Source organism: Haemaphysalis longicornis, unplaced genomic scaffold (assembly GCF_048455015.1).
Source record: "Haemaphysalis longicornis isolate Haplotype H1 unplaced genomic scaffold, Haemaphysalis longicornis Haplotype H1 scaffold_9, whole genome shotgun sequence".
NCBI classification, from domain to species: domain Eukaryota; kingdom Metazoa; phylum Arthropoda; class Arachnida; order Ixodida; family Ixodidae; genus Haemaphysalis; species Haemaphysalis longicornis.
In genome coordinates this window covers 91996032-92023321 of record NW_027526460.1, presented here as the reverse complement: position 1 = coordinate 92023321, position 27290 = coordinate 91996032, and the positions used below count along the sequence as shown (strand labels likewise).

Here is a 27290-nt window from a genome sequence, read left to right as displayed (position 1 = left end):
TATCTCTCCTCGTTAGTATAGTGGCCAGTATCCCCGCCTGTCACGCGGGAGACCGGGGTTCGATTCCCCGACGGGGAGTGTTTTCTTTTTCCTTTTCCGGTGAGTAACAGTAGGGTATGGCGATCTCTACGCTCTTCCCAGTTATCTCTCCTCGTTAGTATAGTGGCCAGTATCCCCGCCTGTCACGCGGGATACCGGGGTTCGATTCCCCGACGGGGAGTGTTTTCTTTTTCCTTTTCCGGTGAGTAACAGTAGGGTATGGCGATCTCTACGCTCTTCCCACTTATCTCTCCTCGTTAGTATAGTGGCCAGTATCCCCGCCTGTCACGCGGGAGACCGGGGTTCGATTCCCCGGCGGGGAGTGTTTTCTTTTTCCTTTTCCGGTGAGTAACAGTAGGGTATGGCGATCTCTACGCTCTTCCCACTTATCTCTCCTCGTTAGTATAGTGGCCAGTATCCCCGCCTGTCACGCGGGAGACCGGGGTTCGATTCCCCGACGGGGAGTGTTTTCTTTTTCCTTTTCCGGTGAGTAACAGTAGGGTATGGCGATCTCTACGCTCTTCCCACTTATCTCTCCTCGTTAGTATAGTGGCCAGTATCCCCGCCTGTCACGCGGGAGACCGGGGTTCGATTCCCCGACGGGGAGTGTTTTCTTTTTCCTTTTCCGGTGAGTAACAGTAGGGTATGGCGATCTCTACGCTCTTCCCACTTATCTCGCTTCTTGCCATTTGAGGACGTTAATCGGGTGCCGTATGACGTTTTTGTGCTCCTAGGTTTGTTTAGCTTGTGGAAGTGCCGCATGACTGATCGGCATGCTGAACCCCCTAGGCCGACCAAGGTCATTTTTCGGGAACAGGCGGCGTTGGTACGGAGCGTTTACGTCGCGCAGAGTGATCCACCAGAGTGGCTGCATCTTTTGGATGCGTGCGTTTGCTTGCCTGAGTTTTGAATTGGTGCCGACCTTTGTTAGACTGACGGGCTTACCCTTTTCTGTCTGTTAGTGTTTATATTGTGTGTCAATTGTCTTGGCTGACTTCTCTCTAAAATTTTCATGTATTAACGAAAAAAAAAAAACTCCTCGTTAGTATAGTGGCCAGTATCCCCGCCTGTCACGCGGGAGACCGGGGTTCGATTCCCCGACGGGGAGTGTTTTCTTTTTCTTTTTCCGGTGAGTAACAGTAGAGCATGGCGATCTCTACGCTCTTCCCACTTATCTCTCCTCATTTTTCGGGATGCAAGTACAGTTGTTTTGAGTGATGTAATTAATGAAAGTGATCTAGAAGATGTTGGAGCGACTTTTAACAATGGGCCCGTGTTCTTTACACACTTCCAAGGTCCTAACCACGCTAGACTGGACAGAGCGTATCTATCCTTAGAATGGATTCCAGATTGTCGAGAATACGAAGTTTGTCCGGTGAGTTTCAGTGATCACTGCTTGGTTTTGTTTTGCATTGGCAGGAAAACAAAAAATAAGAATGCCTTTAGTTGGGAAGGGTGGAAACTAAATGGGAAGCTTTTAGAAGATGACGTGTTCGTAGCTAATACGCTTACGTTGCTAGAAAGTTTGAAAAATGTGGGCAGCTGCCATTTTGAAGGATGGGAACTCTTCAAACAGAGTGTAAAAATCAAAGCAATTGAAAGATCGAGCCTACTAAAACATGAGGCGACAAAGCAAGAAGCCTTATTGCGGGCAAACTTAGAAGCCTTGTTAGCCGAAGAATGCATGAAACCTGGCGAGTACAAAAATGACATACGGACAGTAAAGCAAAAACTTGAAGCGATAGACACAGAGCGTTACCGTGGCGCGCTTGTAAGGGCAAGGGCTGAAAAGATAACTGCGGGCGAGATGCCGTCCAAACGAGCCTTAGGCCTTGAAAAATGGCATGCGCAGCGCAATGACATCGTGGAAATAGAAAATAATGGAACAATTACTCGTGATACAAACATTATAGAAACTGTCTTTTTTCAGTACTATAGTGAGCTCTTCGCAAAACATGAAGTTAATTATGAAAGATTTAAGCGAGATTTTCTGACGTTAATGCCCAGATTAGATGAAGAAACAAAACAATACTTGGAAATCCCCATTTCTCTTGATGAAGTCGTGAAAGCTATAGAGAATCTAAATCCCGGAAAATCCCCTGGACCGGATGGCTTGACGGCTGCTTTTTATAAGAAATTTAAGAATGAAATTGCGCCGGTGTTGCAAATGATTTTTAATGAGGCATACGATCTCGACGTACTACCCCCATCCTTCTCTACGTCACACACTGTACTGATCCCCAAAACGGATGATGCCGTCAAACTCAGAGATGTGAAATCTTATCGGCCTATATGCTTAACAAATGTAGACTATAAAATTTTAATGAAAGTATTAGCTAGTAGGCTCCAAACAGTAATGCCAGATATTGTAGGTTCACACCAGACTTGTGGTATCAGAGGGCGGACTATATTCACTAACGTACATAAGGCGCGTTGTATTCTGGAGTGTTGTGATGCCACACAATCTGGAGTCGCAATGCTCCAGATTGACTTGGAGAAGGCTTTCGATCGTGTGCCGCACGATATCTTATTTCAAATTTTAGAGTACATTAATGTCGGCAAAGTTATTCGAAATGGAGTGCACATGGCGTACAGTAAATGCACAACCCGTCTTATAGTTCATAAGGCAGTTGGAAATAGAGTTCAGGTGCAGCGATCGGTGAGGCAAGGATGCCCGATATCCCCACTCCTTTTCTGCATATATATTGAGACGTTTTGCTTAAGTGTCATTAAAATCAGTAACATTCAAGGTTTTCGGTTGCAAATGACGGAAGTTCTACTACTAGCGTACGCAGATGACATTGCAGTATTCTGCACTGCTAAAGAAAGCATTCTCGAGGTAGTAAAAACCGTGAAACACTTTTGCTTGGCTAGCGGTAGTGCAGTAAACTGGTCTAAATGCTTAGGCTTTTGGCATGGCGAATGGCAGTCCACGCCAAGCGTTTTCGCCAACATCCAGTGGATCACGAGTCCTGTTAAGCACCTGGGGGTGCCACTAGACAGTTATCAAGACAGTGACCCTTACTGGACCAAGCAACTCAAGGAACTTCGAGAAAAGACAGAGAAGTGGAAAGGGTGGGGTTTATCAATGTTTGCGAGAGCCACAGTTTGCAATTTGTTTTTTATAAGCAAGCTGTGGTATGTAATGCAAGTTTTGCATTGTTCAAGGGCTAATATTCAGAAACTTCATCGTGTGTTCGCCGTGTTTATCTGGAGTTCATCATGGGAAAGAACGAACAGAACGAACCTCTTTTTGAAAGTGCGTGAAGGCGGACTTGGTTTATCGCACTTATTTTTAAGGCAAGTGGTCAATAGATTTCTGTTTCTTCGTGATGTTGAAGACGCGTTTCTTAGGACGGTTTGTCAGCTGCGACTTGGAAGACTTTTGCCTGAATTTGTTGTGAGCTCTGAGTACATGAGGGGAACTGTACGTGGATTTTTTAAGGAGGTGGTGTGGTCAGACAGTTTTCTTTCAGCGCGTTTTTCTTTAGAGTACTTAAGCGGGGTGAGTCGGAAGAAACTGTACAAAGATATCGTCGAGAGTGTATTGCCAGTGCCAATATACCGCAGCAAGTGTAATCTAAGGCCTGAGAGAGATGTACTTAAGCGAGTGAAAAGAATGACGGTCCCAGGTGGAGTGAAAGCTTGCTTTTTTAAACTCCATACTGGAACACTGGAAGTAAAGACCTGGATGGAGGAAAAGGGATGGTTTGTGCCATGGGGTGTGCACTGTTTTCTGTGTCGAAAGCCAGAAACAATTGAGCACGTGTTCTTGGACTGTTGGGGAGCGGTGTTCTTTTGGGACATCCTACAGCGAACACTCAAAAAAGATTTGCCTGTCGATGCTTACGGTATTAGGTTTTTGAATGTTGAGAATGAGGACGGTGTGCCGCTTGACACAATTATGCTCTATGGACTACATAGCATCTGGAGAAACAGGATGGCGGTACGCTACTCCGACCCAGATGCCAGGCTCATCAGGCACTACTTCAAAGAGTCAATAGGTTCTTTTGTACAGATACAAAAACTTCAGCCCTCTAAACCAGAGTGGCTACCCACAATTGAAGCATTGTTGGTAATGAAAGAGTATTGAAATCACCCCGCTTGCCCAAGAAGGGCTGCAGTTCTAGTGTTTGTATTGAGTATTGAGTGTACAGATTATCAGTTACGTGTGTCTTTGTTTGGTCATCCTGTCAAAGAAGGCAATAAAGAAAAAAAATAGTATAGTGGCCAGTATCCCCGCCTGTCACGCGGGAGACCGGGGTTCGATTCCCCGACGGGGAGTGTTTTCTTTTTGATTTTCCGGTGAGTAATAGTAGAGTATGGCGATCTCTACGCTCTTCCCGACATAACCCACACGCGCAATATCAGCTATTTTACCTCTGCATTTAGTTCTCATTCCCTTGTTGAGGCTCTCAGTACAACTGATTGGGCGCCTATTATCTCTATGTCCGATTCCGTTGCAGCCTTGCTAAAATTTTGCTCATCATTTTTACTCGCCGTGTCGACTAATACGGGTGCTGTCCAATGTATAAAGAAATAAAAGTATCCGTAAAACCCATGGATGACAAATGGTCTTGTAATAAGTTTAAGGAAGAAAGAAAACATGTATGAAAAAAGAAGCGTCAGCCCTTAAATATGTGTCTGGCTAAACGTTACAAGTCCTACTGCAGTCTATTAAATACCTTGCTGTAGCAATAAAAAAAAAGGTACTACGAAAATGAATTCCACAAAAATAGGACTAACCCCAAAAGGCAGTGTCAGCTGCTCAACTCCTTTCTTAACAAGTCATTTACTGATGTCCCTCTAACCAAATTCGACAACACCCGCCGCGGTGGCTCAGTGGCTAAGGCGTTGCGCTGCTGAGCACGAGGTCGCGGGTTCGATTCCCGGCCGCGGCGGCCGCTTCTCTGATGGAGGCGAAAAGCAAAAACGCCCGTGTGTACGAGATTTCGGCGCACGTTAAAGATCCCCAGGTGGTCAAAATTAATCCGGAGCCCTCCACTACGGCGCGCCTCATCGCCTGCGTTGCGTCAGCGCGTTAAACCCTACAATCAATCAATCAAATCAATCAAAATCGACAACAATGGATCCACCCTCTTCGAGCCCAAAGAAATTGCCGATTCTTTCTCAGAATACTTTTCTTCCGGTTATACTAAGCACTGCCCTAATGCGCAGCCGCATACTTCTCTGGGACGTATCACGCAGTCATTCTTTCTTTTCCCACATGAAGTCTTTTCCACCATTCCTAATCTTAAAAATACAGGAACACGGAATTAATAAAGGAATAAAGGGCCTGGGTTAGATGACATTTGTGTAAGGCATTTAAAACTGGTTGCACATTTAGTTTCCGAAAAGCGCTGTCATATTATCAACCGTATGTTTAAACACGGTTTATTTTCTTCATTCATAGAAAAAGCTAACGTAATTCCAGTTTTTTAAAAAAGGCGATAAACAAACAGTTACCAAATACGGTACAATTTCAATTCTTTTATGCCTTAGTAAACTAGTAGAAAAATTATTTGTTAAACGTCTGAACAGCTATTTACCCAAATTAAAGTGGCCTAAAGACAGCCAATTTGGTTTCCGCCCAGGTTGGTCTACTAATCTAGCTGTGCTGTCTCTAACTGCTTACATAATGAAATGTATCGATTCGGGAAATTTAGTGGGTTCTGTTTTTTTAAATCTCACAAAAGCCTTTCACACAGTAAATCACCAAGATTGTTTCATAAACTTCAGCCCCACGGCATAACTGGACCTGCGCACATTCCTAAAAAATTACCTACTTGACCTACAGTACACAGTACACGCGGCAGATACCTTCTCTGCAATAAAATATGTTAACCAAGGAGCACCGCAGGGCTCAGTATTTGGTCCTTTGCTTTTTATATATATATTAATGATCTTCCTGATAATCTTAGCTTCTATAACTGTGGCCACTGTGTTTTATACGCAGGTGACACAACCATATCTTCTTCGGATAATACCATTTTTGACCTTATCTCAAAGTTAAATCTTGCATTAAGTGTCATTGTGAACTGGTGCAGCAGTAATCGCTTAGTTAATAACCCCACAAAAACTAAATTTATGGTCTTTAAAAGTGCTCAGAAGTCATCATCTACTATTCCCGTAATACAACTTGGTATTCATTCCATTTCTGCATGTACTGATCTCGTCTTTCGTCGCAAACAACTGGACCCATGTCTTACCTTTCGCAGTCACTTTGACTATCTTAAAGGGGCACTGACACAAAATTTTGAAGGCGAGATAACTTCGGAGATAGATTGGTGGGAACACATATACATCATCTGCAAAATATCAGCGGCGAATACAGCCTAGAACATATTTAAAATCAATTTTAAAGTGTGCGAAACGCAACCGAGCAGCCAACAGAGGACCACGCGCAATCGACATCCCGAGGGTATTGTGTAAATAAACAACATCCAAACACGTCACCAGTTTGTGTTTGCCGCTTCCGCACTGCCGGCGTTTTTCGCCGGCTCGCCCGGCTCGCCGCACCAATCGGAGGGCCGGAGGGCGGAGCTTCTGCTCTCGACAACGAACGACCCGATCGTTGGCGGCGGAGGCACCGTGATTTCGTCAGCTAATCGGGCAGCTGGCCGCGACCAAAGTTCTACAGCGATTCCAGGCACTCTGTTTCTATTACTGTTTATTACCATTGGATGCGAAAACGCGCCGGAGGCCCGAAAAGCCCACTGAGCTACCCGCACAGTCGCTGTGCAGGCGGCGGCCACGGCCGCGAAGTGGCCCAGGCCGGCGCAGGTAGCTCGAGTGATATTGTTACCGCTGCACGAAATTGTCCCCAAGTCCCGACCATGGTGGCTTACATGAGGAGTTAATGATGCGATGGCGGGTTGCATTAAAAATTGTCTACTGCACCGCTTCCGAGAGCGGCACTCGAATATCCGCCGCAGTGCCAAGCCGAACACATCTGTAGGCGGACCTGTAGGCTGACCGGCCGGCTGCTCCCAGCGCGCGTCTTGCCACCCACCGTCTCGAGCGTCGTTCTTTAGCCGCGGTAGCATTTGCACTCGCAGCGCCTGCGTCACATCCACGGTCGCTTTTTAATTAGGCGCCTCACTAGATCAGTACGTTAGGGCATTCGCAGAAACTGCCGTCGATGCGGATTCGACAGTGCTTCGGCGGCTCTGCTCTGTGATATCCCTCCGACGGTCACGTGGTCAGCTTTGTTCACACAAAATCCACACAATCCATCGTTTCGCGGCACTCGCTGAAACCGAAACAGCGACTGGGCGCATTGAAAATGCCTCTAATTAAACAACCGTCGCACGCTGAAGCAAATGAGGTTTCTACAGGTTATAAGTAGGTCACTAGCTACTTATCGCACCAAAAACAACAAGATGCAAAATTTTTGTGTCAGTGCCCCTTTAAGCAGAAGACGTCGTTTGGTATCCGTGCATTGGTCAAAGTTCGCCCTTTCGTTTCCCGCGAAGCACTGCTGGCGCTGTATTTTGCTTTCATTCATAGTCATATTACTTACGGTATAGTCTCAAGGGCAGCACATATGCTCGTTACTTATCATCAATACAGCGCATTCAAAATAAGTCAATACGCATTGTCACTTCTAGTTCTTCGCAGTCGAACGCCTACACATTACTACGTTTTTACAATATCTTGCCAGTAATTGTTTTGTTTCAGTTGAATCTCGTCACCTTATTCCACAAATTGCTTTATAATCACCTGAAATTACCATTTATTGCACCTGACCTTTTGCAGAAAAATAGTGGTGACCAGGTTTGCGGCTAATAAATATTTCCTGTCACCCCCCGCTCATACCAATTATGGGAAAAAAAATTCCGCATTCAGTGCGATATATTTTTGGAATGAGGTACGTACAAGTATAAAGTGTTGCACTTCATTTCCATTGTTCAAAAAGTCTCTCAAAAATCATTTACTAGACTTAGTAGAGGTAGAAAGCTTTGCTTTAAAAACGCTACGTATCACCACTATGAATAACCAACTAGCCCAGTCAACAGCTTTACCAAGCCTTTCACGAAACGCAAAGAAGACTGTTAAGAGCTCTCAGCGTTCGTTGTGGACAGACCTCAACGAAACCTGCGCAAACGTTGCGCATAATAGACAAACGCGATTTAGGATACCAACCCGTCTGTGCAGACGAAGCTGTCCTCCATCGGGGGGCACGCTCAATGTGGCCCAGGAGAAAGATTTTCTTTTCAAACTTCGACAGGCCTTATCCGCCCTGTTTCAGACGTGTGCAGGTCGGGAGTACCTGAAGCAAATTCTCGGAGCGTCCCCGTGCTACGAATTTCAACGTACCACTGCTCAGGTTTCTCTGGGCCGGCAGCGTGGGTCCACGCAGATCTCTTTGCGGGATGTTCTTGATTTGTGACTCACAACAGCAATGGCACGTCGCGCATCAAAGGCGCTCTTTAAATTATCGGGGCACACTGGACTCCACAGTAAAAAAGACTGGTACGTCCGGTTGTGTGTGCTTTCGGGCAGTATGGTTTAACAGTGATGTGTACGTGAAAGATCTTTTCATGCCTTATCCCCTTCATCCGAGTCTGGCGCACACGCACGCACGCACGCACGCACGCACGCACGCACGCACGCACGCGCGCGCGCGTGCACACACACACACACACACACACACACACACACACACACACACACACACACACACACACACACACACACACACACACACACACACGCACACACACACGCGCACACACACGCACGCACGCACGCACGCACACACACACGCACACACACGCACACACACGCACACGCACGCACGCAGTAGCGCACTCGCGCCCGTGCACATCAGTTGTGTTACTGGTTCAGAGTGGAAGAAGCGCTTTGCCATGGCTAGCAAGGCTTGCCAAGGGAAAAAAATTCACGCATCTCCACGAAGGGAAACATGACGAGAGGGCGAAGCACTGGGGATCGTACTTACCGTAAATCGCCCATGGCATTGCCCACACGCGCATGTAAATGAAGTGAACACTATATACTATTCCAATCCAATCCAATCCAATTCTGATACAATTTAATTTAATGCAATCCCATCAAATTCAACCCAATCCATTCCAATGCAATGCTCCCGGCGTATGTGCAACACTGTACATAGACGCCAACATGTGTACATGGATGCCCCGGACAAAGCCAGGTCCTAAGGTGCTTCGCCCCTAAAATCTCTGAGAAGACCTAAGCGCTTCATAGGCGTTGTGAATACGAAAACACTGTTGTGTAATTCATCGCCTAAGACGTTTTAATTTCTTTCACCTCGCGCCGACGAAGGACTTTGTCCGGAGATATGCTGTTTCCACTCCCACCGTTTCGTTGCCACCGTTTCCGCTCGACAGGAAATGGACAAGGGTTGCCCCGCAGCGTCTCCCACTCGGGCCATAATGCCCGTGCCACCTGCGGCGCCCCTGACGCCTTCGCCGGTGGCGGCTCAGGCGCAGGGCATCAGGAACGGTGCTAGGTCTAGGGAGCCCGATTCGTCGGAAACTCCCATGCAAGACATCTGACGACGACATCATACAGTTCCTGCCTGAATCGCAGCGCAGGAAGCGAGCTCCGGCGTCCAATACGACAGAGAGAGAGAGAGAAAAAAAAGGAGCCCTCCGAAAATCACTGCCCAAAAGACAATACATACACATGCGCACACTCCGGTTGTTCTATACCAAAAACAAAGGGGAGAGAAGATCATTCAATAGCACTGCAGAAACCTTCCTAAAAACGTTGATGATATATTATCATCATCATCATCATCATCATCATCGTCCTCGTTATATGTCAACCTGTCTACACCCAATGCCGGGCGAAGGCCTCTCCACAGATCTCCAATGATCCCGGTTTTGTGCTAACTGCGAAAAATTTACCCCTGCAAACTTCTTGATCTCATCTGCCCACCTAACATTCTGACGCCCCCTACCACGCTTGCCTTACCTAAGGATCCCCTCTGTTACCCTTAATGACCAACGGTTGTCTTGCCTTTGCATTACATGCATTCCCTGCCCACACCCATATCTTCTTTGTTTCTACTAATACATCATTAAGATGCGCTTGTTCTCTGGCCCACTACGCTCCTATCTTGTCCCGTAACGTTACACCTTACATCTTAACGTTGTCACTGAAGATCAAAGTGTATGACAGCTGCATCTTACCGGTACTCACTTACAGGGCAGAAACTTGGAGGCTCACTAAAAGGGTTCAACCTACATTGAGGACGAGTCGGCGAGCAACGGAACGAAAGATGATAGGTGCAACGTTAAGATGGTGTTCGTATACGGGATATTAAATTCCAATCAGCCAAGGGACGTATGTCTGGAAGAAACGCATCTTAATGGTAAAAAGACAAATGTCTTTAATATTTACATGGTGCTGAGGGAAGATAGAGATGGTTGCACGCACTCTTGCGGCGGTGTGGCTAGCGTCGCCTGAGAATCCTTAGCATGCAGCAGTATTGTAAACACTGTCCTTGAGGCTGAAGCAACTCTTACGATTATATTCAATAGGCTACTAACAATAACGGCCTTGTTTGTAATATGCGTCTGAGGTTTGGGATCCGCATACTAAAAAAGAATAACGATATTGAAAAAACCCTAGCATTAGCTGTTCCTTTTATTTTTAATCGCTTCCTATTGTCGGACTTCCCGAAAGAACTAATGATTAATAACGAAATCCCAACTCTAGAGTCGCGAAAAAGAGTAGCTAGAGTTTGTTTTCTCTTTTACCTTTCAAAGAAAATAGTATTACCGACCACTCCCATGTCCTCACTCCGTTATCTTCGCGTCCTACAAGAGGATACCACTCCGTCAACTTCATGCCTATCTTTCTCTTCACTAACAACTTTAAGTACTATTTCTTCCCTCGCATGATAACAGACTGGAACAAACTGCCGCATCGTATTTTTGATTCTGGAAATGTACTAAAATCTCTGGAAAATTACTTTGAAGTGTGGTTTATGTTACTTGTGAATATTTTGTATACCTCTCAGTTTTTCTTTCTTTCTTTCTCTACACCTGCACGACTATGTAATTGGTCATATCATTATCGTTGTACCACCTCCCACTCCTGCTTGGGCCATATGTTTATGGCCTGCAGTATTCTATAAATGAATAAAATAAATATTTTCACTGACTGATGTTAGTGTGTGCGTTTACACCACTGTCGTTAAATGACGTTTATATGGCGTTCTTTGCCCTAGTTAGCCTCCCGCCATTAGACACCGGGAATGCTCCCTCCCATGAAAATCGCAAGCACTTGGCCTGGCTCCAAGCGAAAGGCACACATACCGGCCCCAGCTTTCAAATTGTTTGCCTTGGAGCTCATTAATACGAACTGTAGAGTCCATACGCATGTGTACAGAAATCAATCAGTGACGGGTGTCTGTTCAGCGACTGGGATTTGGATTCCCTCGTCACGAACCGTCATTTTTGCGTCTTACTTAGCCATAAGACGTCAACGATGGCTACCGAGGTCGCTAGGTTGCGGGCTGCTTTTCACTACATCTTAAAGCAGCCACCCATTATATGGGATCTTTCACTGATTCCCGGTCCACTCTAGCGCACTTAGCATCCCTGCCGAAAGATCAGATAATATAGCAGATAGTTTATCTGCGCCTCCAAGCAACACAACAGCGGCACAGCATACAACTTCAATTTTTGAATTTTGTTCATGGTCGGAAACCTGGCAAAGAAAAATTAACTTTCGTGAAACCATTATAATGAGATTTACAAATAGAACACCTCCCTCCGTTTTCAGCTACACATTTAACGCACAATTGCTTGATTGCTTGCTTGAATACAAATATCTCGGAGCTACGTTTAGGTCAAATTTGTCTTGGTCAAAACATAGCAATTCCATCACAAACAAGGCACTGAAAAAAATTGGCTACCTTCGACGCACGCTGGCTGAAGCACCCAGGGAAACAAAGCTGATTCCTTACAAGTCGCTTATACGCCCCATGTTCGAATACGCTTGGCCAGTTTGGAACCCGTATAAGAAAGGCGAAATAAACCAGATTGAATCTGTACAAAAGAAAGCCGTTCGCTTTATCTGTCACCGCTATGATTCAGAATTTTCACCCACTAATGCACTTCATTTCTTAGGGCTAACACCACTAGCTGTGCGTCGCAATATCGAATCACTAAAGCTTCGTTATCGTGTTAACAACTCGCACTATCGTCTTTCTGAAAATCATTCCGTCATCCTCGCTGAACCATCCACTACGCGTAGTTGTCACTCCCTCAACGTTACCCCGTATTTTGCCCGCACTAATATTTTCATGCATAGTACATTTCCCCATACTATATGAAAATGGAATTCTCTCCCCGGCTCATCCCGCTCCCTTCCCTTTGATAAATTTCTGTACGAGATTGCCGGTCATTGAATATTACTGTATAACGCGGCTCCTGAGCTCACATTGTTTTTTGCACTGTACTTGATCCACTCCTGCGATAGCCCGCTTGGGCTGCAGTGTGCAAAAATGAATGAATAAATAAATAAATAAATAAATAAATAAATAAATAAATAAATAAATAAATAAATAAATAAATAAAATGTCTTCGTGCGCAATTCCGAGTCACAGGAAATGCTGCAGCTGATAATTCAACCTCATCGGCCCTGTTCCAGCGCTGCCCGTTCTTTTGCAGCTACCCTCGCTCCCTCGATTGCTTGGACAACAAAGCGGTGCATCTGTACCGACAACAAACTTCAGTAAAAGCCTCTGCATCTAATTGGCCCTATATGCTGCTTCACGATGCCTCCAGGGCTTAGCAAGCATGAGGAAGCGGTACTGCACCGCCTACGTCTGAACGTGGCACACGCACGGTATCTCCTCTGAAAAATTCAGCAGGGCTCATCACCACTCTTTGCAACCAGCCATGTGACAGAACATATCAAACATGCCATCTGCGCCTGTCCAAACTCCACAGTCCCAAGGCAGACTCTCCTTACAACTTTGTGTATGCCACACCACGCAGGCCTTGAACTGAGGGCAGTTTGGGGCCCTTGGTCGGACCCACGCCAGGCCGTACGAGCTACCAAAGCACTGCTCGTGTTCATGCGTAGCACTGGCTTGGACCGAGTGTTGTGATTAACTTCATGGCTGAACTCAGTGTATGCGTTACAAAATTGGTGCGCTTTACCTCATTTTTTTTATTATTTCTTTATTTATTTTTACTTATTTCACAAGCCGCCATATTTTTGTTTTTTCATATGGCGTAGCAAGCTAGGCGAAATGACTCGGCTAACCTCGCCTCTACCATTAAAGGCATTCTCCCTCTCTCTAAACACCAATCATCATCCTCAGTATTGCACCAAAGGGAAAATACGGGAAAAATACGCTTATCTGGCCGGCTTTCTGGAGAAGCGTTGCAAATCTGACATTAAACAAAATGCACTGCCATGCGTAAGCAGTGTTAAGCGCTTCCTCGCATTTTTTTTCCGAAACCAAGTTCATCCATGGGTGGTAACTGCAGCGTCGCGCAAAACGAGAAAGCACGTTTATCTCGCCGGCTGTCGTCAGTTTTTTTTAGAAGAAGGCAGGGCAGTGCTCAGGGCGGGGAAAAACAAGTGTTGTGTCTCAGCTGCTTTACATACGCAAAAGAAAAGGTACGCGCGAACTGAAGGAGGGCGCGAATCGACCCAAACCCACTTATCTTTCCGCTTGCGACGGGTCTGGAAGGAGACGCTTATCACGGATTGTGCCAGCGCAGCGCGGTTTCAAGTATCGAGTACATGCTGCCAAGGGAGGAAGATGCTTTATAAGAACTCCGGCTTTCGAACCCACTGCACAGTTTCTTTCTCACCTTCCGCCCTCCGCCCCGCAATATCCCCGGTCACCATGAAGGCTGTCGTCGCCCTCGCCTTCTTCGCCCTCGTCGGCCTTGCCTACGCCCAGGACGGCATCTGCAGTGAGTGCCACGCGCCAATCTATTGGCCTTGCATTGGGACAACTGCGTTACTCATTGGCTCCGTGAACTACTCTACTGAGGCACACACTCGGGCCTGGTTACGGGAGCTGCAGTTCGGATGACTCCGTGCGTGAAAGTAGGCCGCGAAAGTCCCTAAGCCGCGAGTTACACATATCGCCTGCCCCCATGTTACAGCAAGGACCGCACAATTCTCCGCACAAAGGCCCGCACAGGGTGTCAGTTCGGGTTACGTATTGCATTCGCGCGGAGTCTGGCAGCGGTTACGTCTTCCGAGTGTCGCTGGGTACGTCGCTAGCGAGAACAACGGATTCTAAAGGATTAAAGCATTCCGTTTATTCATCTTATCGAGGCGCTTTATTGGAAAAATTAGTAGACAAGAAGAAAACAAAAGTCTCAGAGAGAAAGTAAAACCGAAAGGCTCGCAATATTTTTTTCTTTGAATGGTTTTAACACTAATTAAGCCGATTGCTTAATCAGGTATACACCATTGAAACTACTGATACGAAAACACTCAAGCTCAAAGTGGAAGGCTTTTTCCTCATTGCAGGGATCTCACGTTATTCGTAAAAGTTTGTTGAGATTCGTGCGGTGGTGTTAATCGCTTTTATCGAAACAACCAATCCAGTATAAATTTATCACTGGTTGGCACCAGAAGGCTCACGGTAATTTTGTTATTACGAAATGGGTGTTTCAGTGCAAATATATATTGTTCCTACCGGCTTTCTGCTAATTCGCTTAGCATACATAGTAGTCTCAGAGTTAGTGAGAAGCTAATAATGCTGGTAAAAAAAATAAGCACAATTACTGTACTATATTACAACTTACACAGGCGCACTAGTACTCGACACAGTGTTACATTATTAGATGTTTGATGAAAAGAATATCTCAGTTCAGCAATACACTATTTACGGCATATGGGAACTTGGAGTATACATAGTTAATGCTCACGACCTTCGTTTTTCGTAAAGTGTTCCACAAGCAATAATAACATTTGGCCAAATACTTCTTCCAGGAGCGATTTAGGTTTGACAACGAGTTTTCGTATAGTTGCAACTTTCCGATGACAGCTTCGCAGCTATGAAAAATTGCAATATCCAAGAAAGACTTTATTTGAATAATACGAATGCCAGGAGCTCATTTATTGGCAAGTTTAATGACGTGACTCTATGCGTCAGAAATGCAACATGTCCTGGCAGCTTTGAGTCAAAACATATGCCTTCCTGTTTCAGGCCTCCCAGCCGAATCCCGGCACGCGGTTGTGGAATGCCTGAAGACACACGTGAGCGAGGAGGTGAGTCCACAGCGGTATTTGCAAGTTAATGGCGCCTATTCCGTTATTTACATGAGACAACATCGCCAATTCAATAGCTCTTCTCTCAACGGTAGTACCAAATAGCACGCGCGTGAGGACAAAACATAACTCCAAGTACAATAGAATAACCCTCAACTGGGCTACTTGGTAGTGGAACTTTAACATCTTGAAGTAGCGCCCTCTGGCACAGACAAAACAAAAGAAGAAAAAGGATAAACCATGCCGCCATGGTTTCTATTTTTCCTTTTCTGTCCGTGGGAGAGTGCGGGACTTCAAGATGGTAAAAATACTATAGATTCGTGTATACAGCAAGCATCACGCTGACGAAAGAAGTCAGGCTCATTCAGCAAATACCAATTTTCGTTTTTTAGCGAAAATGCCCGTTTGCAGGGAAAATGCTACAATTCCCCCCAATAATCAGTCGCGGCATGCAAGTTTGAAAGTTTGGCGAACAAGGCATACACGACTCAAACCTATGACCTGGGCTGCCGCACTGCGCAGTGCAAAGCTCTGTGCTTTCGTTGGTTAATATCCTAGCGCAAAGACCATTCCGAGCCACATTCTTGGCGTCATCATGCTTTATTCGCTCCCTTGATCGCACTCATTGGTCATTGAGCAAGCGTTGTGACCCAGAAAACATATTGGCAGCTTTGCGAGTATGAGTGAACAAATGGCTCGCTTGTTTTGAAAGTTTGTTTGCGACCCCGTTTCCGCCATATTCCTGTATAAATGGACACAAGCAAGAAATGGTGCACAAAAGCACGCATTACACCATTTTAACGGGCTCCTTTTTCTCAAACCGGAGTCTGTATTGCACGGGCCGTGTCGTGCGGCGGCAAGAAGGCCGCTGCGTTGTCCTCAATGCGTCCAGGCGAGCAGTAGGGTTAAACGGCTCATGCGCCGCGCCAGTCCGTAGCCCGCTGCTCAACCACGTTTGCGGGAATTGAGGGCGGCGTTGGAAAGGTCCATCAACCCTTAACCCATTGGTTACAAATCCCCTTGGCAAGCGGCTGGGTTGTTTTGATTGAAAGCTTCATCTTTCGCTCCTTGTTCGCTTAATACTTTTATATCGCTCGTGAGTACGGGCCCGCTGACAAGCTGTCCCAATTTACGATGTGTTGGTGCAGTCACACAGCTAACTGAATGACAGGACCTCTTTCGAAAATTTTACGGAGGAAATATATTCGTATAGGGCATGGATAGCGTGTGGGGCGGAATCAACGCTGTGGGGGCCATGGATGACAGTCGATGGTTACAATTATGACGACGACCATCATCACTTGTGCGGTACTTCTTACAGTACCCCGAGATGCCCTGCAGAAATAGACAGGTTGAACCTGTTTCTTCTGCACCGTATGTTCCCCTTCTACTTCTGTACCCCGCCGCTATGATAGTTGTCGGCGCCCAACTTTATTAGAATAGCTAGCAACGTTGCAGCCCATTCTTCGTGTAGCGCAATTGGCCCATGTAGACCAATCTTTGTGTCCTCACATTAGGCGTTTGCCGTCAGCCAATGAACCAGCGTGAAAGGTGAATGCACGTCGTTGGTGCCTATTATCTCTGCCACCTACCAGAAGATACCACGAACTGCGCGCTTCAAAAAGCGCACAAAATATTCTTAGAACTAGCGATTGAACCAAATGGTCATGCTCCATGTAGTCCCAAGGTGCGCGTGCTCTCCATCAGTGCCACGGAGACGAGAATTTCAGAATTGTGGAATAGACGCCAGATGTTGCCCCAATATTGCTGACAATTTTCGGCTGGAATGCACTGGAAAATGTTCATTACTTTGTAGGGACACTGAATGCAATCAGCAAGTTAGTTCGAAACAAAAGTCTGACCTTCCCATAACCATTTTAGCGGTGATTCAGTGCCCAAATGTGCTTAATTGCTGATAAATTTCTCATCAAACAAAAATTTTCCTTTCTTAGCGTCACGATAAACAGGGTCCGAATACAACGCTACGACGCACGAAGCTGTTTCGTCAGTTTCGGTCAAATTAGTCATGCTTTCCCGAAGTCCCACGTCTTTTGCTGCTCCGGGCCACCAAGCAAAATGTTCCTTCGTGGGAGCCGTGATCAGTATTGACACTTCGTTGAAGAAAAGCCTGCTGCACCTTTAAAGGAGACATGAAGACGAAACACAAGTTGGTTTATTAGAAAGACTGCTTAGTCCCGATAACATAGATACCAATATCATCGCAATCTTCGAACAAATAACGGAGATATTAAAGAAAACGTTTGAAGCAGTCGCGACCCCCTAGCCAATTTTCCGCAACTTTTCTATGACGTCACGGAACCTTGTTTGTGAGATTGGCGGCCGCCTAACTGACCTGTCGCGACAACACATGACTGGACGTCTGTAATGGTGCCTCTAGTTCCATTTGACCGCATCACTTGAATGCTAACGTGCAGTTAACTCACTGAAAATTATGTTGTATTGTTGGCCCGTATGACGTTATCCTTGCGCATAACACGTCACTGTGGCGCAAAATTTTAAAGTTTTAAATACTTCTTGCTTTTTTTGTTTAAAAAAAAACATCTTTTGTGGCTGTAATGGAGCTGAGTGAGATACTGAATCCTAGTTTTTTTTTCAAATTAAAACGAAGTTGTACTATATCTTCATGGCTCCTTTAAGGTGAATGTTGGAGACGAACCAACCGTGCGTGCGCAGCCCCGCAAGCCTCTCGGTGCCACGGCAAGTGTGGACGAGCAGCGCTATCCAGTGGCAGCCAACGAACTTGTTGGCGCTGGGGTTCCCGCGGCATCGATCGGTTGGGGTCCCATAGTAATTTTGCTAGCTTTGTTTTTTGTTGTTCAACGTTCCAACATGACACTACGAAAACTTCCAGTGGAGTTTTTAATCTTCTGAAGGCGTCAAGCAATTTCAGCCACTTCCGGTATAAGTTGCGCGGTACACACATAGGCGAAGATACCTCTCGGCACGGTTTCGAAATGTTTTACCTCACAAAGAAAAGCCACGCGTAAGAGTGGTATATCCGGTTCTCGATTGGCTAATCTTTCCATCTACGGCTACTTGTATTCTGTCTTCAGTGTTCCTTTAAGGTTCAAGAATCCCGGAAACTAAGAAGAGAAGTGAATATAAGCAGCCGCTATTTAAAAGCGGGTCGTTAGATCTGCAATGTTAGACTTGCTGCTTCACAGCGTCAATACCTTAAAATAAGATCTTAAGGTAATTTGGGCTGTGATATCGATGTAGGTGCTACATCTTCTCGTGTGGACTAAACGTGACTCTTCTTCCCCCAATCACCATGCCAGACTCGCGGAAAGTTCAACGAGGTCAAGTCGCGACTCCAATGTGAAGACCTGGACTGCGTTTTCACGAAGGTCTGCGAGCTGAGCCGGGACACCCACGTGAGTGTGGTTCCTGGCGAGCCAAGCATGCCTTACCTGAGTTACATGTTTCTTCTGGCGTGTCACGCGCGTTTCATTACCGCAGCGTGTCGCCTGAACGTGCGCTCTCTCGGAGAGCCAGGACAAATCTTCTGGGTGATTTTTTTTCACCAGCGGAGTTGTTCTAGGGCTCGTCTTGACGTTAGTCTCTACTGGTATTCTGTCTCAGTCCCTGGGGAGCAGGTTTCTCCGTTGCGCAAAAACCAATTCCCCGTAAAAAAACATAAAAATAAAAAAAGCTACTAAGGCGTTCTATTTTTGACTGAGGACGGCTTATATTGCCCCTGAAAACATCTCTTCCCAGCAATGCAGTGTTCAAGAGGTGAAGCCTACTTTAGTGGGATTGGTGTAAGCTTGGTCTTTGTAAGCTGGCCTTCCTACATTGGAAGTTGCACAGTGAAGCGTGGCCTTCTACGGAAGAATCGAGTGTGATTACAGAAAGTCGCTGGAACTCTTGAGTTCTCGAAAGTATTCCGAAACAAATTGTACGACAATTAGCCGCTAAGACGACAGAAAATTGCTCTAACTCTTCTGTTATCGTTACTTGCCCCGCTGTATTGGTGATACACACGACGTGGGCTGGCTTGTTTCTGTATGGAGACGCGTCCGTATACCTTGTTGTTGGATTGTCGCCGTATTTATTATTTATGGCTCGTACTCTTGCTATGCGTCGAGCTTTGTTGTGTAGTGGGTGCATGTTTCTTGGGATGGGGACTACCCTGATGGCTTGTCTGAGTTGGAGTGGAACCCGCTCCTTACGGTCTTGCAGTGGCGGTATGGCATATCCCAGCCGTCGCAGTGTAGCTCGTCCCATTGAAATCGTCGTAAGGAGAGCACGCACTTCGCTGCTTCACCAGGCTTTGCACTGGGTGGAACTGGGTTCATATTTCTTCCTTCCCTGCTCTAGCGCTCCTACTGCCATACAAATATCACCACCGCTGGACACAGGAAGAACTGTTCACAAGTTCTTAAGTTGTTCACTTTGTGTGTGTGTTCTGAACTGTTTGAACTGGCAGTTTCAACCGTTTCAACGACCACGCTGATAGCGCACTTTTAAACTCATACGGAAGGAAGGAAGGAAGGAAGGAAGGAAGGAAGGAAGGAAGGAAGAATGTAGAAGAAAGGCAGGAACGTTAACCTGGCTACAGCCTAGTTTGCTATCCTGCACGTGGGAAAGGGGAAATGGCCCAAAAAGAGAGAGGAAAAAAAGAGGAAAAGTTGGACCAGACACGTATGCCCAGCACGGAGGCACTGACAGTGATTGACACTGGAGGCTCTCAGTCTATAGCCTAGTGTTCAAGTTCGTCGCCCGTAGAAAACGTAATAGTTCCTTAGTCGCCTTCTGAGCGGATGACTGAGAAGGCCAGTGGCACAGAATCTTTCCCTCCGAAAATGGCCGCCGAGAGTCCAGGTTAAGAGCAATAAATGTTTGTATGAGACAATACTGCGCGAAATTGCTGAAAATAGCGAAACAAGGTATTTGGTATTACCCTAATAGTGTACAAAAAAAAAAGAGAAACACTCGCCACCCTCGTGTTCCTATCGCTTGAAGCTCGCTAGCTGTGGTGCCGGCTGATCGCTTTCTTTTTTTTTTTTCTATTTCTGTTCGCAGGCGCAGCATGCCGACTTCTTCTCGGTAAGTTCGTCTCACAAAGTTCTTGCACTCTCAGTCAAAGTGAGCTGAGCATGCAGTGTACAGTTTCACTTTCAAGACGGCCATCTGTTGGGCGCACGCGAAAATTACCTCTATGACTACACAGTATGTGTAGGATATGAACAAGCAGATTAGATGATGACGCGTTGAAGAAGTGCAATCCATCCTGCAATGTTTACGATAGACGACTGTGAGCAAATGCGCACCTTGGTTGTGAAGGGCAAACTACTGGAAACTTTGCAAACACAACTTACGTGAACCGAAAAATTCAATGTAAATAAATCACAAAAGGCTCTGATATTCTTTTCAAAGTACCTTCCGTGACTGCTAAAGGCTCGCCTTAGTTAGGTCCAATATCATAAAACTTATATAACCCACAGGGAAGTTTGTCAATAACAGTTTTTCTGAAGAGTACGGTCAGTTAAGAAATTACTAGCGCGGCAGAAGTACAACACTGATGGCGTGAAGACTCGCGGAGGGGTTAAAGGGTTCACAATCTACAACTGGCTCGTTTCTTTTTTTGTTGCGTTCTTGACCTCGTTTCCACTCCTTGCCGTTGTAATCAATCACAAGGTCCAGAACAGCTGCGCTCACGAGTGACGTTCTAATGGCCTGAACCAGTTTATTTATTTGCACAAGGAGGGGGGGGGGGGGGGGGGGGGTTTGTCTCGCCCAATTGCGCAGGTTTAGTTTGGTGAAAAGCGCTTCGCTATATTCACTAGCAAACCATTAAAGGTGACTGGCCACTTTGCTTGTGATGATTCTAACCTTTATTTCGGTGATTGGCCAGGCAGCATTTTAGCGCGTGCGATATATTTCTAGTCCCCCGTGCTTGACCCTGTGCAGCAAGTGCTCGTGAATGGATTATTACTGAAATAAACATCTTAGTCTGACAGCGTTTAGGCACAGAGCATCGGAATAGCACAAATTTAAGCCTTTTAAAGGAAATCGGTATACTTTTCTCAAGAAAGCAGTCCGTTGGCCTAGTTTGTTGATTCAATTAATAAACGCTCAAAGACGCGGAGTAAGGGATCACCGGACCTCATTAACGCGATCGGTATTAAAGAAAATAACTTTCCTGGGTACATGGTTTTGTACCTTCGCGCAGTTAACAATGCAAGTTCAATGTGCCCACTGTGTGGCATTAACAGAGCGTGTAAATTCTCTGTTTTGCTGCCAGGCCTTGTGTAGGGAACAAAAATAACCTGTCCTTATGCGATTGTAATTTCCAGGACCACCTCAAATTGTCACGTACCCTGTCAAAGCTGAAATCGCACCTACGCTACGCGACGCCCCGTCGAAAATGGCCACGCGCTACTTTAGCCCTTCTACAGACTTTCAACGCGCAGCCAGAAGCCACTATCATGTTTTTTTTTTCCCGACGCCTTGAAAAACAGCCTAGGTAGGCAGTTGATTACGCGACGTTCTTAGCTACCAAAGCGGCAGCTGGAATTCTTTCCAGAACAGCAGTGCTTGTAGGAAATAACTGCTCAAGCAAAATACCCTATTGAGCCTCCTTATATACATACTAAAATGACGTCTTCTTGTATTTCCAGGAGGAGACTAAGACCGCTCTTCGTGCTGCCCTGGCCGAATGCCGGGAGAGCCACTAGTTCATTTACGGAAGGATTTCCACGCTGAATAAATCTGTTCACCTGAATAAATGTGTTCATGTTTCCACTATACTGCCGCCGAATATTCGCTATTCTCAATTCCCCGTGCCTGCCCTTGATTACACAGGGAAGCTTCTTGGGGAGCACGTGCTAACGAGCTAAATGGAATTTTTTTTTTCGCAAATATGAACTTCGCAGTGGAGAGCACTACATCATGTTTCACCATCCTGCGAACACGCAGTCAAATGCAGACCCCACGGGTGACAACCGGCATTGCGAAACAGGCAAACAGTCATCAGTGGTAGAGTAGAAACGCTTCTAATTATGACAATTTCCTAACGCAAGCATTGCATTTCACAGATAGGTTTCTTCAGCGCCATAATGATGCGTTCTAGAATCGATTCTGCGAAATCCGGATATCTTGCTTTGTTGTACCGAGTACGGTAATGAACTAAGGGAGCGATTTCGTCATGATCGCTCGTAGAAACTGGAATACAATGCTTGCTCCCGTCACTATCCTATTGATCGACACAATGGTTTCGGCCAAAGAATAGGGCTTATGAAAGCATCGTTTTTTGCGGCATAAGTAACCCATATGGTTTGAAAACTTCCTTCCCTGCTTCGCCCCCGACTAACTCTTGACAGGAAGAATCTTGAACTGGGAATCCCTGACAGGGCGGTTCGCCCAGTACGCAAAAACCCATTGCTAAGAAACGCTACCCGTACAATTTTTTAACAAATCACAAATCACCAGTAACAAAATTTCAGCGTTTGGTCCGAACAAACCTATAAAGATTAGAAGGATTTTAACAGAAGGAATAATTAGCCCGGGCTCTTTGGGGATCGCAATGTTCGGCGTTGCGAAGGTGTTGCCCGTCCCGCCAGGCAAAGGTAGATCGTTGAGCCGACAGATGGTGTCACCGCCTTGATGGCAGTAAGGCCCTTAAAATAACTAATGTATCGCCAGCCTGTGATCTCGCCACGTTTCGCCGTCACCACGGCCGGACGGACTCCCTTTCCGCGCTCCCCTTACCACCTTCGCATTGGGGTGTCTTGCTGTTTGCCGCCGCAAATTCGGGGTGGCGCTGCAAGGTTACCGTTGGTAAGGGCTTTAACCGTTGTTAAGGCCTCTAAAATTACTAAGGTAGCGCCATCCGCTTCCTCCTTTTCCGCCGCTCTCCTCTTTTTTTTTTTACCCTCCCCCCCCCCCCCCCCCCCCCCCCCCCCCCCCCCCCCCCGCGGTACCGAACGCCCTTCAACTCGGCGACGGTGGCGCTATTTTTGTTGCCTGCTTCAGAGCAGACACTCTCGCAACGCTACGGGCCGGGTCGCTCGCTGGAGTTTGGTAGCATAAATAAGCTACACTGGCCGAGGCTGAGCAGTTTCGCGTAGACCTTGAAGGGCCGTGCTGCGCTAGCGCGAAGAGCATTGAACTGCATTGGATTGGATTGGATTGGAAATTCAATCCAAACGGAGTACGAGTGTGTAGAGAATTGGGTCTGCACATTCACTGGTTTGCGCATTACATAGGAGTTAGGTCATAGCCGTGGCAGACGCACTAACGCCGGCGCGTGCCCAGCTGTGCGCCTCCGTTGTGCAGTAGCCAAGTCTGACGGTGCGGCGGAGCTGCTTGATAGCCATTTCGCGTGGCTCCTGGAGAACCGTGTTGCGCATGCGCGAGGGGCAGTGACTGGACTGGACTGGACTGGGCTGGGCTGGACTGGACTGGGCTGGGCTGGGCTGGGCTGGACTGGACTGGACTGGACTGGACCGGACCGGACTGGACTGGACTGGACTGGACTGGACTGGACTGGACTGGACTGGACTGGACCGGACTGGATTGGATTAGATTGGACTGGATTGGATTAGATTGGACTGGATTGGAAATCGTTCTAGCAGCAGTAAGCATGATAATCAGCTAATCCTAGACAACCAGGAAACCTAAGAATAACCAGCTGAACCTTAGCTCAGGCTAAGTATATCCTGCCACAGCCGAGCTAAGCCACCGCTATTTTTGTTTCTTGCAGTTTGCTCTGGTTTTTGCGCCAAATCGCTGTTTGGTGGCATTTCTAGGATTTCCAGATTCTTATTTTACCAACATGCAATAAGTGAGGTTGTTTTGTTTTATATTTTTGTCTACAAGGGGATATTTGTCCGGGTTGGATGCTGCTCACGCACACGCACAGCGCGGTTTTTTTTTACGTCTGCGGCATGCTTGTGACATCTCAAGAAAGGATCGAACATGAACATTTCGAACTGCCCTGTTACGGTAATTCCTTTCTGGCATTCGCGTGACTGCGGTCGTGCAATCACTGCACAGAGGGCTTGCGCACGGTTTGCGGCAGTATACAGAGCGCTTCATTCGCAAATGCCATCGTTCGAGCGCTATGCTGGCGTCCTTGCATTCGCCTTTTTTGCGATGGTTGTGAATCATTAGCGGCGTTCAGTCTGCGCACGTTTTTACTGCCAACATGCATCCTACCTTAATTCCGCGCAGTTTAGAGTGCTTTGCCGTTTTTGTAGAAATCTTTCTTTGAACTTCACGTCGTTATAGGCTGCTGTGACTAGATTAAAGAAAATACACACATACTGTTGTACGTGTGTGCAGGTACAGCGACGTGAAAAATCCTTGCTTCCCCGACTTCGCAGCCGGATACTCTAAACTGCACTTGCGGCAGTACGTTCATGTGCGAAACGAGTGAAAAACGTAGGCTTGTAATTTTGGGAATAGGCGCCAGAGTAGACTGCGATCAATCGAACGGGTAAACTGATAATACAGATTTGTGGTCTTATTTCTCATACGAACCAGACATCGAGTCCCTCTAGGTACAAATATATATATATATATATATATATATATATATATATATATATATATATATATATATATATATATATATATATATATATATATATATATATATATATATATATATATATATATAAACAAGGGTTGGCAGTCAAGAGTGTCGTGGTGTCGTGGTTACACTCGAGTCACGACCCCGGGGATAAAAAGAAGGTCCCCTTCACCGCAAGTAGTCTGAGTGGCGCTGGCTACCACTCCCAAGCGCAGGAAACAAAAATACCTTAACATAAATACCACAGAAAGTGGAGGGGAAAATATCCCCGCCGATAGCGTAGTGGTTATCGCACCAGACGTGTATTCTGGAGGTCGTGGGTCCAGATCCCACCCGGCGGGCATTTTTTCTCCCCTTTCTTTCTGTCTTTGCATACTCCTTATTTGCTTCAATGGCCTACCGCATTCTCCCCTTTGCTTTCCGAGGTTTTCTTGACTGCCAACCCTTATATATATATATATATATATATATATATATATATATATATATATATATATATATATATATATATATATATATATATATATATATATATATATATATTGGTAATTGGCGTAATTGGTTAACGCACCGCACCGGTTATGCGGAGATGTGGGTTCGAGTCCCGCTCCCGGAAAAAACGGCGGATTTTTTCTCGACTTATATTTTCGCTTATTTATCAATGAATCAAAGAAACGTGACAAGCACACGTCATTCAGCCCTATTAAATATTTCGAAAAAAAAGCCGAATAGCACTGGCAATGACGACTGCAACCTTGATATGTATATATATATATATATATATATATATATATATATATATATATATATAAGCAGTAGAAGAAACTTCTCGAGGAGCCAGAGGAAATAGTTGAGAAAATGGTAGGACCAGTCTTCATCTTGAGTAACGACGTAAGAAATCACAATGGAAACATAACAATATTTATTGACTCAACGTTTTGTTCGGGGACCGTCCTTTATCAAGGGTAATGTCTTACAGAATGGAAGTTGTTTATATACAGTTCAAGCATTTGAGGCTCCAGGGCGGCGACCTACATTTTATTGTTGAAAGAGATGAGGAAGGGAGAAAAGAGCATTAAAAAGCGAGAGAGGAAGGCAGCAATAAGGAAGCGTTAAAATAAAAAAAAGCAAAAATAAGTGAGGGAGGGGGAAAGAGATGAGGAAGCGAGAACGTATGTATGGCTTTTTCTGCTTCCGCGGGTGGTACACAAGTGACAGGTATATGTAAAACGTTCGTACGGGCAGCTGTGGCAAAGGTTAAACCAAAACGCACCGAACCGATGTAGTTATCTTCCAACAAAGCGCCTCTGCAGCAATGTGCAACGTGTAGAAATGTGGCCGTGGGTGCAAAACCGGAATGTATATAAATGATTCCAAAACCTATGGCATAAAAACAATAAAACATTGATGCGTGTCTATCAATTTGAATTGCGCATCATAAATAAATTATTATTAGGGGCAAAGTTTTAAAATGAAAATCCTGCTTTCGTAGTTGGCCCACTCCGATCTATTTCTTTGGGGCTCGTAAATTTCTAATGCGATGCTAACAAAATATCATAGAGCAATACAGTAACAATTCGTATCCGGCTTATGAAATACCAAAAGAAATTTAAATTTGGGCTTCAAGCGGCGTCGATACATGATATAAGACGCAATGCGCGAAGAATTTAGCCGACGAACTTCGGTTGGGAGTCGACAGAAGTGCGCAATGAATACATGTGTGGTTCAGCAAGAGTCCTTGCAGATATCACTTTAAAAGGTATATATTATAGGGAACGTATTAACTTCCATGGGTATGTCTTCTCCGGCGCCCCCCATAAGGGCTTCGTATTTAGACCGCACGATCCTAGCGCAGACATTGGGCTGGGTTTTCATAACCAAACTTTCTGTAAAACATATTTGGCAAATTGTGAGATATAGAAGAGTACACAATCGAGATATGTTAGTCATGCATGTTCTGATGAGCTCTCTCGTTATGGTATGCAGACATATGAAGCGGAATAATGTGTTTTTCAATGTTTTTAACGCTATTTAATTGCAGATGATGGGCTACCTCCTGGAATGGAAAGGGTGCTCCAGATGGGCCTGCACGTCCGAGCCCCCCTCCCCAAAAAAACTTGAACAAGCAGTGTCCGCCGAACTTCGAATACCCAAGGATGCCTGAATGCAGGAGATTGGAGAGCGCGGGCGATGTATTTCTGTATGAAGTACAAAAAAAAAAAAAACTGCGCTTCAGACGGAGATCAAATGGAACTCTTTCGGTTCCATTTGACATTGACATCTTTTGTTGGGCGTTTAAACGTGCAGGCAGACTTCTTGAACATGGTTGGCTCCTTTGCGAGAGAGAGAGAGAGAGATGACTTTATTTGATGCCCGAGATGGGTTCTGAAGAAGGCAGATTTTTTTAACCTGCCTCTCCCGAATGATTGGTTTGTTTCAAGTAACACAC

General features: G+C 45.8%; 1 protein-coding gene and 6 non-coding genes across 7 annotated transcripts; all 7 read left to right on the top strand.

Annotated features, from left to right (window-relative positions):
- Positions 1-6: 6 nt before the first annotated feature.
- Trnad-guc (transfer RNA aspartic acid (anticodon GUC)) lies at positions 7-78 on the top strand. Its single transcript has one exon. It is a non-coding gene; the product is annotated as a tRNA-Asp (tRNA).
- Positions 79-148: 70 nt separating this feature from the next.
- Trnad-guc (transfer RNA aspartic acid (anticodon GUC)) lies at positions 149-220 on the top strand. The gene has a single exon. It is a non-coding gene; the product is annotated as a tRNA-Asp (tRNA).
- A 70-nt stretch (positions 221-290) lies between these two features.
- On the top strand, positions 291-362 carry Trnad-guc (transfer RNA aspartic acid (anticodon GUC)). Its single transcript has one exon. It is a non-coding gene; the product is annotated as a tRNA-Asp (tRNA).
- A 70-nt stretch (positions 363-432) lies between these two features.
- Trnad-guc (transfer RNA aspartic acid (anticodon GUC)) lies at positions 433-504 on the top strand. Its single transcript has one exon. It is a non-coding gene; the product is annotated as a tRNA-Asp (tRNA).
- A 70-nt stretch (positions 505-574) lies between these two features.
- On the top strand, positions 575-646 carry Trnad-guc (transfer RNA aspartic acid (anticodon GUC)). Its single transcript has one exon. It is a non-coding gene; the product is annotated as a tRNA-Asp (tRNA).
- Positions 647-1075: 429 nt separating this feature from the next.
- On the top strand, positions 1076-1147 carry Trnad-guc (transfer RNA aspartic acid (anticodon GUC)). Its single transcript has one exon. It is a non-coding gene; the product is annotated as a tRNA-Asp (tRNA).
- Positions 1148-13810: 12663 nt separating this feature from the next.
- On the top strand, positions 13811-22053 carry LOC144153728 (uncharacterized). The gene is made up of 5 exons (XM_077685419.1): positions 13811-13970; positions 15221-15282; positions 18582-18677; positions 20329-20352; positions 21927-22053. Exons 1-5 carry the CDS (start codon positions 13814-13816, stop codon positions 21981-21983), a joined length of 396 nt encoding a protein of 131 aa, XP_077541545.1. The 5' UTR covers positions 13811-13813; the 3' UTR covers positions 21984-22053.
- The last annotated feature ends 5237 nt before the right edge of the window (positions 22054-27290 follow it).

Bases quoted from the DNA above. Each gene is read 5' to 3' on its own strand.
- LOC144153728 (XM_077685419.1), top strand. From the start codon at position 13,814: ATGCTTTATAAGAACTCCGGCTTTCGAACCCACTGCACAGTTTCTTTC. The intron at 15,283-18,581 runs GTGAGTCCACAG...TCACCATGCCAG, and splicing joins AGACACACGTGAGCGAGGAG to ACTCGCGGAAAGTTCAACGA. The intron at 20,353-21,926 runs GTAAGTTCGTCT...TTGTATTTCCAG, and splicing joins AGCATGCCGACTTCTTCTCG to GAGGAGACTAAGACCGCTCT.